The sequence below is a fragment of the Hyposmocoma kahamanoa genome, unplaced genomic scaffold (assembly GCF_003589595.1).
Source record: "Hyposmocoma kahamanoa isolate Upper Pololo Valley unplaced genomic scaffold, ASM358959v1 224, whole genome shotgun sequence".
NCBI classification, from domain to species: domain Eukaryota; kingdom Metazoa; phylum Arthropoda; class Insecta; order Lepidoptera; family Cosmopterigidae; genus Hyposmocoma; species Hyposmocoma kahamanoa.
The window spans coordinates 3,082,774-3,100,268 of NW_020653743.1; the positions used below are offsets into that span (position 1 = coordinate 3,082,774).

The 17,495-nt window shown below is 34.9% G+C and overlaps 1 protein-coding gene across 18 annotated transcripts in view; it reads left to right on the forward strand.

The window, feature by feature from the left end:
• The first annotated feature begins 338 nt into the window (after nt 1-338).
• The window catches only part of LOC113228116 (calcium-dependent secretion activator), a 44,285-nt gene continuing 27,128 nt past the window's right edge, over nt 339-17,495 (forward strand). For 10 of the 18 annotated variants that reach the window (XM_026461279.1, XM_026461288.1, XM_026461284.1 and 7 more), the window contains exons 1-11: nt 339-413; nt 2,583-2,678; nt 7,403-7,505; nt 11,295-11,403; nt 11,804-11,971; nt 12,115-12,302; nt 12,695-12,780; nt 13,944-13,952; nt 15,783-15,940; nt 16,288-16,368; nt 16,821-16,990. In XM_026461279.1, coding sequence (XP_026317064.1) covers nt 344-413; nt 2,583-2,678; nt 7,403-7,505; nt 11,295-11,403; nt 11,804-11,971; nt 12,115-12,302; nt 12,695-12,780; nt 13,944-13,952; nt 15,783-15,940; nt 16,288-16,368; nt 16,821-16,990 — 1,238 coding nt within the window. In that variant the 5' untranslated portion in view covers nt 339-343. The remainder of the gene's footprint in view (nt 414-2,582; nt 2,679-7,402; nt 7,506-11,294; nt 11,404-11,803; nt 11,972-12,114; nt 12,303-12,694; nt 12,781-13,943; nt 13,953-15,782; nt 15,941-16,287; nt 16,369-16,820; nt 16,991-17,495) is intronic. The other 8 variants (XM_026461292.1, XM_026461277.1, XM_026461291.1 and 5 more) reach the window with 5 other exon arrangements.

Consider the following 17,495-nt stretch of genomic DNA (forward strand, 5'->3'; position numbering starts at 1 on the left):
ACAAACAATAAGCATTATAATTTGCAGTTACACTATAAATGTAATCTAGCTATACTTCAGTGTGTTCTGTAGTATAGAGCTCCTTAGTCTTACTTATTTCTGCCGCCAGGCAGTAATGTCAGCATTACTGTGTTCCGGTTTTGAAGGGTAAGGGTGCTGGTGAAACTACAGGCACATGGGACTTGTCAACTTATGTCTGAGGGTGTCGGGCGCAGTGGCAGTGCCCCTCAGATCTTTGCGATATAAATCTCTGATTGGCGCTGCAATTGTTATGGACAGCTATATACAATTTAAAAAAACATTAGTTACTAATCCTTGTTTCAATTGTTCCAGAAGCGGCGCCATGATCGACCCCAGCTCTTCGGAGGAGGACAGCGATGATGAACACAAGAAGCAACCCTCCAAGCTGCCTGGTAATGAGTCTTTATAAAGGAGTCTACAAAGCAAAGTGACTATGTGACCTGGTTATTTCATTGTCCATGGACGCTAAGTACCAAACCACTATTCAGAACTATGAGGACACCACATGGAAAAGTGGCTGTAGCATTTTGATGTTTGGTTACAATTAACTCTTACAGACTCGATTTACAATGCTGAGGAATGAAAGAAAGAGGTGGCGAACTTCCGAATAATATACAAAAATTTAAGAAAAATAGCATAATATTTTCGTTCTCATTTAAAATTACTTTAGCGTTGTTGTTTACTAAGCGACGTTATGGCTTTGATATAGGTACCAACCGATACGCACGAAGAGCTTTTTTTTGATACGAAGTGAAGGGACACGTCTCATATGCCTGTAATTTTACAAGCACATAATATGACAAACACCAAAATGGTTTGTCGTAATATTGATTGTAATGATAATTGATCGGAACTGAGGAAGTTAATTTACCTGAAGTATGAATATTTTCCTAATGTGGACATACCCACTTCGTCATCATTGCATATTATAAAATGTCTTTATTTGCTGTTTATTTTCTACACATTCTAGAATAAAGATTACCTCTAGGAAGTCTCACATTTCTTTTTTAAACGGCGAAAGCATTTAAATACGTAAGTGCATATATAAACACAACTACAATATTATTTTATACATATAAATGGCTTTTGGTTGATTTGCATAACGATGATAGTGTTAAATCACTCATTAAAAAAATATATAACAAAATTGAAGATATACACTGATTAGTTTACGGTGTGAAAACTCACTTCGAAATTTATAAGAAAACCTCTGTATTCAATAGGTACTTTGCACATACCAATGATTTGTTTATAATCAACTAAACTAAATAGAACACGTATACTACATACATTTTTCAAATAGCTTTAATTACGTTTGTAAAAAATAAATTCTGCCAACAACCCAAGCAAAATGAATCGTATTAGTACGGTAAATATTTGGATTCGGGCTAAGGTTGACTGTTAATAGGAAATAATAATTTGTCGCCAATGTACTCAAATTTCAATCAATAATACGCATATTGAAATATAATCAGTTCCCATAATTCCCGAGATTTGTAGAAGGGAATGTCCACATTATTCTTTAGTTTAGCTAATTTAACTCCCTCAATTCCGATCACTGGTAACGAATTTGTATAGTTGGTTGAAGAAGATCTTTCATAGATTTCTCACAGGTGGCACTACAGCAAAAAAATCCCTTAAAACAAAACCAAAAACAAACATCTGTAAAAAACGCATAGCGAAATTTGTAAGGTCTATTGACTCAATCTTTAAGCTCAGTTGGTAAAGCGGTGGCCCTAGTTTCGCATAAAGATTTTTCTTTGTGTTCTATATTTGTAATAATAATTATAATAATTTGTCCTTGATATAGTCGTAAGCATTTGTCACGCCCTCGGCCTAGAGGGTTTTGGCACTTTGCCAGATCTGCCACCCTATTGTTACGCAACTGGAAGGCATGCTTGTGACTTTCAGATTACCCTAAATACGTATCTCGTGTTCCGAATATTGTGCTTTTTTGGGCCACAATTTTAAGTTATTTAGCGAAAATGCGTAAAATCGTAGTTTTCTAGAAATACTTTTAGTAGCCCCTCCACTCAGTTTTACCAAGTATCTTCCAAGTTAGTTATCGAAAATTCAATTTCAAATCTAACAGGAAGTATATTCCTATACATTTAGTAGTAGTAGAGCTCCTTGTGAAAGAGTTCGTCCAGGGAAATGCTGCCACCTAGCCTATTTCTGCCGCCAAGCAGTAACATGATAATTACTACGGTTTGGAAAAGTAAGGAAGCTGGTGAAATTACAGGCACATGGAACTTGTCAACTTATGTCTTAGGTTGATGGGCGCAGTGCCAGTGCCGTTCAGATCTATGCGATTTAAAACTGCTATGGACAGGCGTGTCGCTTACCACCAGGCTCACGACTTGTTCGTCCCGACAATTGGCATCATAAATTAAAACATTCCGTGCATATTGCTGGTAGGTATGTGAGCATAATAAGGTTGAAATCCCAGTCCACGTACAAATCCTCGAAGTTGAGAAAGGACATAATAAATTCAATTATCAAAGACCTGTCTCATCTCCTCCATAACGCCTGCCCTCTCTTACATACACCTGTGTTCCCAGCGGTGCCTCCAGGTGGACTGCCAGGAGGTCGGCCATCGGTTCGGGGTAAGCCAGAGTTGCCGCGAGGATCCACAGCTGGTCTTCCAGGCAAAACTGGTAAGTAACTGTGTTCACTATATTCTTCTTTCTTTCTGTGGAGTTTAGAGTCAACGGCTTAGCGGTGCCGACCGTTAGTTGTGCAATGCACAACGGGAAGTAGGCGTGCCAACAGCTCCGGTACCTATCTGGAAAATAGGGAGGATCTAGCTACTAGACTTTTGAGAACCGAATGAAGTCTGTGTAAACGGGCTGATTTGGGGTCAGGATCTGACTGATAAGGTCCCTGTGCAGGTTTGCTTGCACAGGTTATAGTACCCTTCTCGTACACCCTAAGGGTCGGTAGGGTAGGTACACTACAAACAAAACTTATTCAATTCAAAATTCAAAAAGTTTATTTCAGACATAGTCCATATTAGTGTTAGTTACAAAAAAAATTCTTACAACCTATGTTAGTACTAAATTTGCGAAATATTACAGTAACTTATAAATTAAACCCCTGGAACCCATGTGGACTGAGTTCCAGTGCTTCCACAATTCACTGACAGGGTTCTCCCAGATCAAACGAACTAGGCTATTGGAACTGCCACGCACGCGGCGCATCAGGAAGGTAGTTCAGTGTAGAAATAAATATTCTTCTTAGTTGTTATCTTCATTGCTGAACGTTGTGTCCCCGAATGGTTTTCGAGACTTTATGGACGATTTTCTTCCATCTGGTTCTGTCTTCGGCCTCTCGCAGGGAAGTTGTTATAGGCCAGTGAGGACGGTCACTTGGTCACTCCATCGGCTAGGTGAACGACCGCGAAGTCTCTTTCCATCCACCTTACCCACCACAACCAGTTTGTCAAGGTTGCCCGGTAATCGGGGAGCAATATGACCAAAATACTGTAGCATTCTCTGGTAGCATATTGTGGAAAGTCTGTCTGCGACATGAAGCTGCTCAATTATGGATTGGTTTGTCCCTCTAGTGGTCCACGGTATACGGAAAAAATATACGGGAGTGTATATTGTTCTTTCTCTTAATTTGTACGATGGTTCTCTCACGAAATCTTTTTTTGGGATTGTGAAGCCACCGGTCGCCATACAAAAAGTGAGAATGTATAATGTTTGAAATTTATAAGCAGTTTTTTCCATCTCTACATGTATTTATAGACCAATTATAGAATTTTATAAGGTTTGAAGAGGGTTAAAACGCTAATCTGACCGTCAGTTTTAATAAGGATTAGAGACTCTTAACGCTAAAAGTTGCAACTGTGCCTTTAATAGAGACGAAAGGATGGGTCTTGGTGAGTGTTTTCGTAGAGTCAGAATAAATAACATCGATATTAGTAATGCGGTGATACAGTAATCATATCGACTCGATAAAAAAGTTTATAGGATATATCGAGTTCTTAGTTTAATTTTTATTGTATAGGGCGTTTGCATTTATATTAGATATGATTGGAAAAAACGAATACGCGATTTATATGGTTTCATGTCCAATTTGTAGCGTATTTTGTACAAAAAAAGTCATATGTAAAAAAAGACGATATTATTTAGAAATATTTATCCTCTGTGTACATTATTTCTCGATTTCTAGCTTGTAGCTTTGTAATGTTTTATTTAAAAAAAATACATTACAGTCACATGATTTTCATTTCATATCTAATGACGTCTTAAAGCATAAATTTAAGAAATCAAAATGTCAATGATAACTTGTTTTGACTTCATACAATTGTGTCCTATTCATTGCGAGTGTCTTGGCTAGAACCTTACTAGAAGACTACCTTTATGCTTTCAAAGTAAAGTTATAAAATTTCACATATATAATTTGTTTCACGCATAAAAACCGTGGTAAACTAATGGTTTGCCCTACCGCCTCCCACACAGAGGCCGTGGGTTCGAATCCGAGTTCGCACCTCTCAGTTTTTCGGACTTTATGTGTAAAATTTAAATCGAAATTTGCCATGAGCTTTTCGATTAAGAAAAACATCGTGATAAAACCTGCAGCTAGACTACTGAGAGGAGACTCGTGCCCGACAGTGGGACGTGTAAAGGAGTTGATGTTGACATTTAGTAATATATTTATGACTTTCATAAGACATGTGACTATTCAAACCATGGATACGAAATTTTGAGTTAAAATATCGATACCTTAAGTCTCAACTCTAGTTCCGGGGCTTCATAATCCTCTTAAATGTACTATGCTGTTGTATATACGGTCAATTTGACAATATTGATATATTTACTTTCTGGTAGGATTATGTACGTACGGAAATTCATTGGCTTTCTATTGGTTAGCCTGTGAAGATACATGATGCAATCAGTCACAACGTGATTAGACTCATTACCTAAAATGGCTGCTACAATCTGAGTTTGATAGACTAGGAACATGTTACGAGGAAACATGTCACATGATGACTTTAAACAAAATCTTGTTTACTTTTATCACATGGTTTTTTCATTATATACAGGGTTATTTAAAAAAAAACTAACAACCTCGTAGGTAGGATATTACTAACATCATGAACAACAACTTTTGTTCCATGATTTCTAATAATTCATCATATTTTATTTTTATACAAAAATAAATAGATTTAAATAGATCGGTCTAAATCATAGTTTCCCAAAGTGGTCCCTGGCACCCTCCAGTGGGCGCTGAAGAGTCCTAGGTTGGGGCCTCGGAAGCAATTGAGGAGCGTTGGTGCTCTCCAGGGGTGCTACCGCATTTGACTAAAAAAAAACTACACTACATAACCTAAAAATGTACATAAACTACAATACTGCCCTCAGAACGAAAAAAGTCACAACTGCTGTATAAAGTAAGCATAATTGTATGTATTTTTTTCTTTCCTTTCCTTGTGATTTTTTTCATGGTACTACGTTTTCGTTTCTACTAACTAAGGTAAACTATTATTTTATGGGGAACTGTATACGTTTTTGCAATAAGATTCCGGAGCATATATTAAGTTTACCATTTCCTAAGCTTAAAGCTTGCATTAAAGGTGTTTTAATTGAAAAGTCATATTACAACATTGTAGATAATGATGTGTGGAAAGACAACGTGAGTCTAGATTCCACACAAATATGATTCAAAATGTGTTCTATAGCATTTAAGTTTATTTGAAAAAAGCAATCCCTAGAGTTTCTTGCTTGTTCTTTTCAAGGAGGTCAGCGTATTGAACGAGCAGTAGCTTAAAAAATTACGTTTTCAAGCATTGACTTACAAATAAATGGACGACGGGTCTAATTCAAAAACCACGACAAAAATATCCCAAGTCAACCCATTTAAACGTAGTGACATGTAAAGGAATATGAAATTGAACGTTGAATTTAAATTGTAATGTCATCGCAGTACTGTCTAATTTTGCTTGCTTCGCTGTCAGTCGAACAAACGAAGACTAAAGCGTGAATGACGCTCTGTATACGATTTTAACGCCCTATAAGTTCGGACACTTTTTAGCGCGGACCCGACGTCCATAAAATTGTAAGTCAATGTTTTCAAGTGTAAAAATTTGACCAATGGAATAAATGATTATTTGACTTTGTGTTAAGTTAATATAAAAAATACGTGTTTTCAGTTATATTTTGTATATTGCCTAAGTGGGCGGCGAGTCAAAAAGTTAGGGTACCTATGCTCTAAACAGTAAAAAACTCTATGCAGGTGGGAACAGTCGTGGTAAATTTATTATGTTTTGAAAAAAGTCATGGCACAAAAGTTCTTTAGGCTGTTAGTAATATAATCGTGCGAGATTGTTAGTATTTTAAAATAACCCTGTATACGCCACCTCCTAACAGGGACTTAAATTAAATTTGTAAAATTTAAAGATGAGTAATTAATAGATTCAGGCGTTACTTTGCGGAATGTTAATAAAAATGGAAGTAAATTAATTTGCTACCCCGCGAACCAAGTGTAGGTTAAATCATGCAAAATAGCTAGGCTTGTGTTGAATATTCTTTCACCGAATATACCCATGGATATATTTTTGGTGGTGGTTTGTGACTGTAGATGCGCTTGTGTTATTTATTTTATTAATTTTATGCGGAGTGAGAATGGGAAAATTAACTCCATGAAAAAAATATTCAACACAAGCGCAGCTATTTTACATGATTATAACATTCACTGGGTTCGCGGAGTAGCAAATAAATTTACTTCCATTTTTAATTACAAATGCGTTAAAAGTTTTGTGTTTAAATTAAAATAAATAAAATGAAAATCTTTTATTTCAGATGTCTGTAATCCATATTCTTAAATTATGAAGTTAGTTAATCAAATTAGAAAATTAAAAAAAAAATAACATAAAATAAGTTATCAAATTCATACTTTTCCTATATGCAATTAAATCAAATGCCACGTTATAGGACAGTCAAAAACGGTCGGCTATAACGCGTAGGATGGTGTTGCTGCTGCCGCGGACACGCGTCAGCGTCGAGGCGGCGTTTTTCCTTATGATGGCGTAAAAGTCCATCTGTGTGAACTTCTGCAAACATACCTGACGTGCTGCAGTATCTCGGCAGCCCCATCAACACCCAAAACGCATTATTATTGCACGCGCAGGGCATTTATTGTCTTTTGCGTATAGCTAACCCTAGATGTTTAGGACAACTGAGCACATTTAAAGAGCACTTCAATGTTATAGTGTTTCAATAAGTATTGCGCCATTAGATGTTGATAAGCAATAACGTGTCAACCAACAAAAAAAAAATGAAAATGGCACATTAAGATTTGTTCTGAAACTACTACACCTATAGTAAATTAGGCAGGAATGTGAAATCTCCATTTGTTTTCTGTTTATCTTATAAAGGTGCAAGTCCATTAACTACAGCACCGTTAGCTGCTCCTCTTCATCCCGCCACGAGGCAAAGGGCAGAGGCAGCTCAAAGTGCCTTGGCTCCCCCTCCGCATCCGTAAGTATCCCTTCAAGTTGCCCTCAGACGTTATATAATACTGCAATGCGGCACGAACGCCACAGGTGCCGACAGGGCCCGTTCCCTTTTCATCCCTTAACCTCCTATGAATATTATTGTATGAAAGAGGAATTATGATATTTATTTTATTGACACAGCAACGTGGTTGACATAAATCAAAATTTAGTCAGGAACGTGACATCTCAAATTGCTTTTTATTTACGTTTATAAGGTGCAAGTTCATTGACTACAACACCGTTAGCTATTTATTATATTAAATTATTAACTGCCTCCGTGTTACGAACCAGGAACCTCTGCGTGTCAGGTTCCAGGTTCGATTCGCGAACCGGGAGAAATATTTGTATGGCCTATTTATTATATTTCTCTCATGAGTTTGGGTGTAATTTGTGGTTGTATATGTGTTTGTCAATGACATTCGTGATACAGGGTTTCCCTAGTGCGGGGCTATATACATAGATACAAAAAATATCGTAATTTTTTTTACTGCCATGATATTCGTATCGTATTAGAATAGTTGTAAATAAAATATGTGAAATTCAAGATTATACCATTACAGTACGAAAATTTCATTCTCTACTCTACACGTTAATAAAACCGTCGTTAGAATATTATACAAAATATTTTTTTTATGTCAAAAATTTATCTACTTAACTCAAAATGAGATAATTTTTTGTGAATTAGTTCTAGTCAAAACAGTCCTTAATCAAAAATATGAAATTATTTTTTCCCTTTTATTTTATATATATTTGGCGAATAGAAAATTGTTTAGATGTCTGCAATAAACTTTAACCTGTACCATACATTTTGTGCACACACGCCGCGCCCCGTGTTCGGACGCACACACTCATTATTCGAGTGCACTCGCGTTGCATAGCGTGTGTCGTCGCTTGCGCCATCCATTATAGAATTACCGCGGTCGCTGGGTGAATAAAAATCAAATCAAATCGTAGACGTGGTTTATTGTTACGCTTAAGGTGGTTTGAACCAGAGTGCCTCAATTCCTATTTCATAGTCATCCGTGATGCTGATATAAAAATATCAATACGTCACTATAACAAAGTTTATTTCGATATTACACAAGAATACTGTGATGAATGCCTTAATTTTTGTCAAATTATGTTTACAACCTGTATTTCTTAAAATTGATGTATAAGTTACAGTTCATAGCAGACATCTGAACAATTTCCTACTTGCAAAATATATTTTAAAATGAAACGGAATAGTTATTTGTTATGGAAGGCTGCAAAGTTGTTATTTGACGCGAGTGTTTGTATTGAAACCAGAGCAAGCGAAGGAGGCTAAGATAGAAGATAGGCTCAAAAATAGAATCTTGAGCGTAGCGAGGGTTTCAAACAAACACACAACTTTTCACCTGACTATAGCGAGGGAAATGGTAGATGAAAGAAAAACAGTTGAACTGTAAAATATCAGTTTTTTTTTAAATAAAAGAAAAAGTTTATCTTCGGATGCGTTTTGAATTTACACCTCATCAATTTTAATTCTTGCTTGTACTTTTATTTTGTGTAATTAAGTGATTATTGAAATTATTTTAGATCTTCGACGAAATAAAATAATTTAATAAACACAACGGATTTTTGTTACATAAATAAGTAATGTACAAATCGCTTAATTGAACGTGCCATTATCTTTCTTTCTTTATCGAAATAAAAGCGTAAGCCTAGGTCTGTGGGTGCACCACAGTCCATCGTCAAGTTCGAAATTCAGAAATTTTTTCGACGCTAGCGTGAATAAAACGCTGTTGCGTGCAGATTTCTACTAAGAAAGAAAGCCTTTCCGAGCTAGTGAGGTGAAAAATATATTTCAATATATTGAAATGCACATGGGACTTGTTGTTCTATAGAACAACAAGTCCCATGTGCCTGTAATTTCACCAGCACCCTTACCCTTCAAAACCGAAACACAGAAATGCTGACATTACTGCCTGGCAGCAGAAATAGGTAAGGTGGCTGATCTTCCCTGGACGAACTCGTTCACACGGAGCTCTACTACTAAACCGTGTTTTACCAGTGCAATCGCCATTCTCCACGTTATCAATGAATTGGGGACAAAGTGTAGAGAATCAAATTTTACGTTCTGAAATTGTACGGACAACGGCACGTCAGACTACACATTTTTGTTCTAAAATCGCCTCCATTGCAACGGAACAAGATACGTCAATGTCTAGCTTCATGTGTTGGCGTGTGTACAATCTTGAATTTCACATATTGTGAATTACAACACTATTGTAATAGCAATGCGATATTTTTGTATTGATTTGTAAACGGCTTTTTGTGCAATGAGGAAGTTATTAAGGGGTATTATTATAAATTTCTGTCATAGTACCTTACTACGTCGTTAATAATATACAATATAGTACTATCTAATAACCTCATTACCTTATTAAAGTACCTTCTAAAGTGAGATAAACAGTTCTTTTTCGTACAATGATGGTGAAAGGTGATAAATGGGACGGGAGCTACCGGCAACTATATTATCTTATAATGTGGATGATTTATAATCGTCAAATATACAGGGTGTTTTTTATTATTTTAAGAAACATTTTTACTATGTGGTGTATATCTAACGTGACCATTAATTTTTCCCTCAGAGCGGGACGCCTGTAAATTTATTATTGTTTTAAAAATAAAAGATTGGTATAAGATAGTGAAATGATAAAAAAAGAACTAATCTTTTGTAGTCCGGTGCTTGATGTCCGGTTGGATGGCTTTTTATATTTTTCGCTACCGCGCCATTTATTAAAATTTATTGTTACGTATATTCTGTGTTGTCAAAGCGGGACACTTTTAAGTATTTTGGGGACAGCGGGACACGAAACCTAAAAGTGGGACTGTCCCGCTATGTACGTATGGTCACGTTATGTATAGGTTCCTGCTCTAACCGAAATATGTATGAACTTGCAGTTTTTACTGCTGATGCCCTGCAATGCAACAACCCTGGTTTATAAATGTGGTGACCCCCTATAGCATTGTTAAAGATAAAACGTCACCCTGTATAAGCTTGACGATTTTTCCACTACAATCATAACGCTGTCGCTTAATACGTCTGACAACTAATATTTTCTGATTAAATAAATATGGAAGAATACTCATGTCCATTTCAATTTCATGAAACATTTTTTTAGAAAAGCTGTCTGAGCTTATGTAGTTATTTGATAATCTTTGAAAATTAAAGTTTAATCGAACAATGATAATATGTTTTCCATTAAATAAATTAGCCCTAGAGTAATTTAAGCGAAGCCAAAATTAAGTAGAAGCTTGTGGCTTTATAGGTACAATAAATTCTAGAACTTGGCAACTTACTTTGTTGAATTAGTGGACTTTCTTAATTCATATCATAGTAGTGTAAAAAGCTTTAGTTCTGCTTTGACATATCCTGTAAGATGTTTTTTAAGTAGGAGGAACACCACCGGTAAACTTTTGGTAGTTTTCTAAGTCAATAATGTAAAAAGCTATTATTACTGCCCAGTTTAATTAACCTTATGCTATAGCAGTAGATTCACTGCATTACCATGATTGTTTACACACACTGAATAATAACAAGGAAGATACCAGACAAAGTAAAATGGACACCGATTTGAATAATTCCGGAAGACCATTATACGAAATACGAAAAAATCAGACTAGCTAACAAAAAACCCTATAGCAAACGTTCTTTTTGAAGTCGGATAAAGGAAGTACAAGGCTCCTTGGTCAGTATGTGTGAACCGAGTTCATGTACATTGATGACGTAATACTGTGGATCGTGTAGATCCTTCTTGCGCAGGACGTCGACGGGCAGCGCGAGTTCCGGCGAGGCGCCTGCGCCATCGCCCAGTCCCTCTGGTGCCAGCCATTCTGATAAGGACCAAGACCCTCAGGTCAGTACTATAAGAATCTAGTCTTTTCTGGACTTGTCTTCCAAATGTTCCAAATAAGAACCTTAAATTTTATTCTGCTATCCCCTTTCTATCTTTGGAGGACTAGATGTAGGCTGGAACATACCCAAGATTCGCAAGAAGCACTACGCTTCCACGCTTCTAAGGCGCACGGCATTAGAGTGGAATTCCCTGCCCACAGATTTGTTCTCTGTGTACCTTTTCAAGACAAGTGAATATGCATGCTCCATCGTCTACTTCATCGTCACTTTCTATCAGTTGAGATGGAGATGAAAAGCGCACTTATTTCATCCATAAAAAAACACTCTGTTCCAATGCGGATTTACCACTGAAGTAATTAATGCTATCATAAAAAAATATAACTCTACTCTTTCTGTCACAGGAGAAGATTGAAAAATTAGAAGAGGATAAGAAACGTCGACTGCAACTCTACGTGTTTGTGTCAAGATGCGTTGCTCATCCTTTCAATGCGAAACAACCTACGGATATGACGCGACGGCATACCAAACTGACTCCGCATCAACTGGAGACAATACAGGCGCGATTTCAGGTATCCAGTTCTGAGAAGTTAGAGAGTCTTTTAGTAGGGAAGACATGTTTTTGTAAGGCAACCAGGAGCAGTACGTGATGTACAAGATATTTTTTACAAATTTTTTCAATTACCTTTAAGTAGCAATTTCAAATCTTTCTCAGGCGTTTCTAAAAGGAGAAACCCAGATCCTAGCAGACGAAGCATTTCAGAACGCTGTCCAATCATACCATGACGTGTTTTTGAAATCTGAACGTGTTGAACAAATGGTCAAGTCTGGTGCGTGTTCGCATCATGACTTTCGTGAAGTGTTTAGAAACAACATCGAGAAGAGAGTCAGGTTTGCCGACAAGTGAACAATCTTTTCTTATTACCTATTTCGTAGCTTAGCTCATTCAATCATTTATATACCATATCGTTCGCTCTGCATTAACGTGAAATGGATTCCGGGTTCGATTCCTCGGAGAATTAATTTAGAACATTACCGTTCTGACGATTTCTTAAGTTTTGTATCGACTTTCAGTTTGGTACCTTATTCATATTATCTGAGGTAATTGTAACCACGTCTTTGATGACATAATTTTCTATTGTTTTAGAATAATTTACTTTTCCTTAAAACTAATAATGTATATTTATGCAATTCTTTATTATATATACATATACATATATCCTAAAACTTTCTACTAGACTATGAGTCAAAATGATAACATGTGAAATTTGTTGAACTCAACAAAAATGTTACAGGTCTTTACCAGAAATAGATGGATTAAGTAAAGAAACAGTTTTAACATCATGGCTTGCTAAATTTGACTGTATTATGAAAGGAACTGGTAAGTTTATACTTAAACAACAACAACATTCTAACACTAAAAGAGTTACAAACTTTAAAGTAGACAGCAAAGTATTTAATAATACTGTTGAAAACAATCGTGGATCTCTCAGAGTCAGGAAAGATAAAGTTTTACACAACGTTAAAAGTTAGTAACTCAAAAACGCAATTTCAGGCAAAAAATGAAAGCATGCAGCATTAAATGGAAAGCTTGGTTTTTGCAAATGCCTTTGAATGTGTGTGTCAAAGGATGTATCCATTAGTACATGTATGTTCAATTGATAGTTACATTTACGTAGAAATAAAACCACACGAAAATATTTGGAGAGAAAATTAACATTATCCATTTCTTAATGCCTGAAACGCCATTAAAATGTAATTTTTGTTTTGAAATGAAATTGCAACAGCTTCGTATCTTTTTTATATTCTTTTTTTACGTAACATAAAATAGAACACTTATAGTAATACAGTAGTAATCCATTCAGAATTTATATACTTGACAGTTAGAAACCGGTTTGAAATAACAATTCTGCCAACTTTTGAAAGAAGTCCTCTGGTTGTAATTACCATTGTAATGCTGAGCATTGATACAGTCTTAATTATTTCTTTCGTCATGTTCAATCCATGCAATGTTAAAAACATCTATGTTGCAATGTCATTTTTCAACAAATTCTAATAAAGTTTGAAGATTATCTCCCCAAAATAATCAGGATTAGCTTTAAGACCCTCGACATCAACAATTTCATTCAAAATTATACAATTTAAACACATAATCATCGAACTTTCTTCGTGTTGCTACCAGTGTACCATAATGTTTGTTTGTAGTGTATAATATGTTTAACAGAATTGGAACTATGTTGAATTCTTCCGAATTTCTGAAACTGACATGATGTTAATCTTAAAATGTTTTGCTGTTTTATTTATTCGTCGTCGAAGTCGAAGTCGTGTTTCTATTTCATTAAAAAAGCATATTTTGTGATTGTTTTGTTTTTCTATAATAGTTCATTTGTCCTTGTTTATTATATATATCATGTTCAACATTGTTCCATTTCTGAAGTGTTTTAATGTTAAATGTACCTTAATGTGTGTCGCCTGCGTATGTCTCACTCTCTGTGTTTCTGTCCCTTTCTCTCACGACATGTCTCTTCAACATATCTCGAACAGGAATAACAGGTATCACACGACAACTTTCCATTATTTTTCTCCTTTTTATTTTTTGTATTTGCAATAGTTTGAAGTTAATGAATTTTAGGCTTTTTTTATAACACTTAATTATAACATTATTATTCTAGTCTCACTAATTACGGTTTTTGTTTAAATACACAGTGCTCAGTTGAGTAGCGTCTTTAACATAAAATTTTTAACATTTACCTCTTTTAACAAATACAAAATAGGTGTCCCACAAGGTGCAGTTTTAAAACCTACGTGAAAAACGTTGAATTCTTTAGAGTTTCTAAAACTGTCACGATGCTACATAATCTTAAAATGTTTTGCTATTTTATTTATACATATACACAAAATATTTAATACAAAACAGGTGTCCCACATGGTATAGTTTTAAGACCTACTTTTTCCACCGCATCGCGATAGATTTCCTTCAAGAAACAGTTGTCAGACAGTTGCGCCTTAAAATACAATCTAATAGATTCAATATATCCTTTAAGACGAGATTGTGTAACGTAAACTTTTATACGCGAAACGATATAAATTACAGGCGTCTTACAAGGTAAAGTTTCGAGACTTACGCTTGTAAGCACAATGCGGTCCTACCTCAGGGTAAACTTTTGTGACCTACGTTTTCAAATAGAATATGATTACGTCACGTACCTACAGTTGTGTTACATACAATGTTTGCTTTGAAAATTGTTACCTTATAAGCAATAACACAATCCTAAAATTCACTAACTTTGAAGCTTATGTCTTGTGCTGTTGCTTGTCTATCAATGTTTCGTAACTTTTAAGTCTTGATCCTTTTTTAACTAAATCATCTCCAACTATTTGACTTCAAATTTCTCTGAATGCTAGTTTTAAGCTTGCCATTGCAAAGTTACTGTTTCTAGGGTTTTAATGGGTACCACTAACTTATTCTACGATATCTTTTTTGGATCTTGATGGATAACATTACAGGAATTGATAGAGTTCTATAATTTATGAAAGTATATATTAATATATTCAGTGGTGCTCGTATATAAAGGGGCTAAATAAATATTTACGTAATATCTTCTGAAATTTGTCCGTAGTATAACTAATCAGGGTGCAATAATAAAATATTTATTAGACTCTGATGAACTTACTGTTATTTATACTTAATTTTTTTATTGGTTGACGTCATATTAACATTGAAAATTAATTAATATCATTGTCAAGGCAAAGGTAAGTAAATGATATTTTCTAATGGAAACTGTATTGTAAATTAAACACCTAATCTTCAATAATTTTATTTTGCTTTACAAAATTTTAAATACTTTTTACAAACAATTCGATAAACATAATTAATTATTTCCAATATTATTAGTATGTCATTAAAGGTAATTACTATGTTTAATTTTTACACCCTTGGTAATTTCAAACCTCAACTCAAGTGTTTTTTTATTGTTGACAACATTCGAAACGTAAACAAAGGCCTCATATATTATGTAAATTAAATTATTTGTATAACGAACATCTACAAAGTGCAAGAACTATTTTGAATCTCTTAACATTGTCTAAAGCTTGTAATGGTGATGACAACAGAACGGACTTCAAAGTGTCCACGTAATCAAAAGCATCTTGAAAATCATATATTCTTCTGTCTTCAAATAAAAATATGAATTTTAAATTGTAACTTGGAACTGAAAATTTAACTTGACCATAAAATGATGAATAATTGGGATATATTTAGGTATCTGAATGCAGAAAATTATAAATGTTTACCAAGATTTTGGCCAGTGAAGTCTCTCTGCCTACGCCTCATGAAAAACAGCGTCATTATTAGATGTAAAACCGTAATTATTCTTCCTTCAGGAATACCAGGGGATGATGACTCGAAGAGGCCATCGCGAGCGCAACAGCAGAGTTTGAACGCAGAATGCATTCTAAGCAAAGAACAGCTCTATGATATGTTCCAGCAGATACTAGGGGTGAAGAAGTTCGAGCACCAGTTGTTATTCAACGCATTACTTGTAAGTGTAACAACACAAATGCTTAACAACACGTAATAATACCTCAGAAAGTTAACAAAGAAAATTAATAAGCTATTGTAGCACTTAAAAGTTTTTACTATTTAGATAGGTACAACATAAAACTAATATGAAAGTAATCTACAGTGCTATAGTCATGTGTTTCTTTAAAGGTCCAATGACTGAATGAATGAATGATGGACTTCAGAGAACAATATTGTACGTGTTCATCATGTTTTAGCCGCTGTATTATTATAGTTTTATCTGAAGTTCCGCAGCCATTTTTGATGTAATTTATAAAAATCAAACATCTCAATAAATTCTTTAATATATTTCATATGAATTTCCAGCTGGATTCAGCAGACGAGCAGGCGGCAGCCATAAGAAGAGAGCTGGATGGTAGAATGCAGAAGGTCAACGAGATGGAGAGAGTAAGGAATAATAATAACAATTATTCGATTTTTAAATTAACAAAAAGTTTTGGTAAAAGTTTTTAGAAGATAAGATACACATTCATTAAGACATTAAAACTGTAAAAGATGTTAAGTTTTTACGATCATTGGGTGGAAACCTTTCTAACTGGCAAAAATTGTCCAATCATCAAAATCTAAGCTCTCTCGTTCTTTCGTTTCGTTCGTAGTTATCTGTTAATATAACTCACCTATTTATCCTCCCGTCTTTCTTAAGGACCGCGAACTAGTTCGAAACGTGTCGATCAAAAATTCTCACATTAGTAAGAATTATTGATCGACACGGATAACTCACTTAAATACATGAGTTATTCGTTAGTTTAGTTAATTATGTCTAAGTATGTCTCACAGTAGTTTTCTATTTAAAAATTAAAAAGAAAACAGTTAGTAAGTCAATGATATTCTATTTCTAGAACCGCAAGCTAATGCCGAAGTTCGTCCTAAAAGAGATGGAGTCACTTTACATTGAAGAGCTGAAGTCCTCGATCAACCTACTCATGGCCAACCTGGAGTCGCTCCCTGTCTCTAAAGGCGGGGCGGACTCCAAATATGGGCTACACAAAATCAAGCGGTATAATCACAGGTCAGTAGATGACATGAATTTTATTAGGGTTAATAATATTTTTAATTAACTGTAATTTAGTGAGAGGTGTTAAATTTTATGAAAATAAACCAGACCAAAACTTGATAAAAATACATTTATTAAAATCGTTGATACGGAAGAAATGTCAGATGGAAATACTTTAGGAAGTCAAAGATTCTAAAAACTAGACTGTTTTATAAATTCTGAATAATATTGTCATTCTTTCGTACTTGGTGACATAAGAGTCTGGCGTATATTCACTTTAAAAGTAGCATCTTTAAAAATTAAGTTAATTAAATATTAGAGTATGACACTAGTCGTATAATAACGGTACAGACGAAACTATTTTAATACACTCAACTAAATACAATCCATACTTAAGTGAAGGAAGTTCCATAACAGTGTCTATATAATGTGAAACATAAAATGGTGTTAAATTCAATGTTGTATTTAAACGATTTAAAATTTTCTTTTTCATATTGGATGTGGTCAATGTAACTTGAAT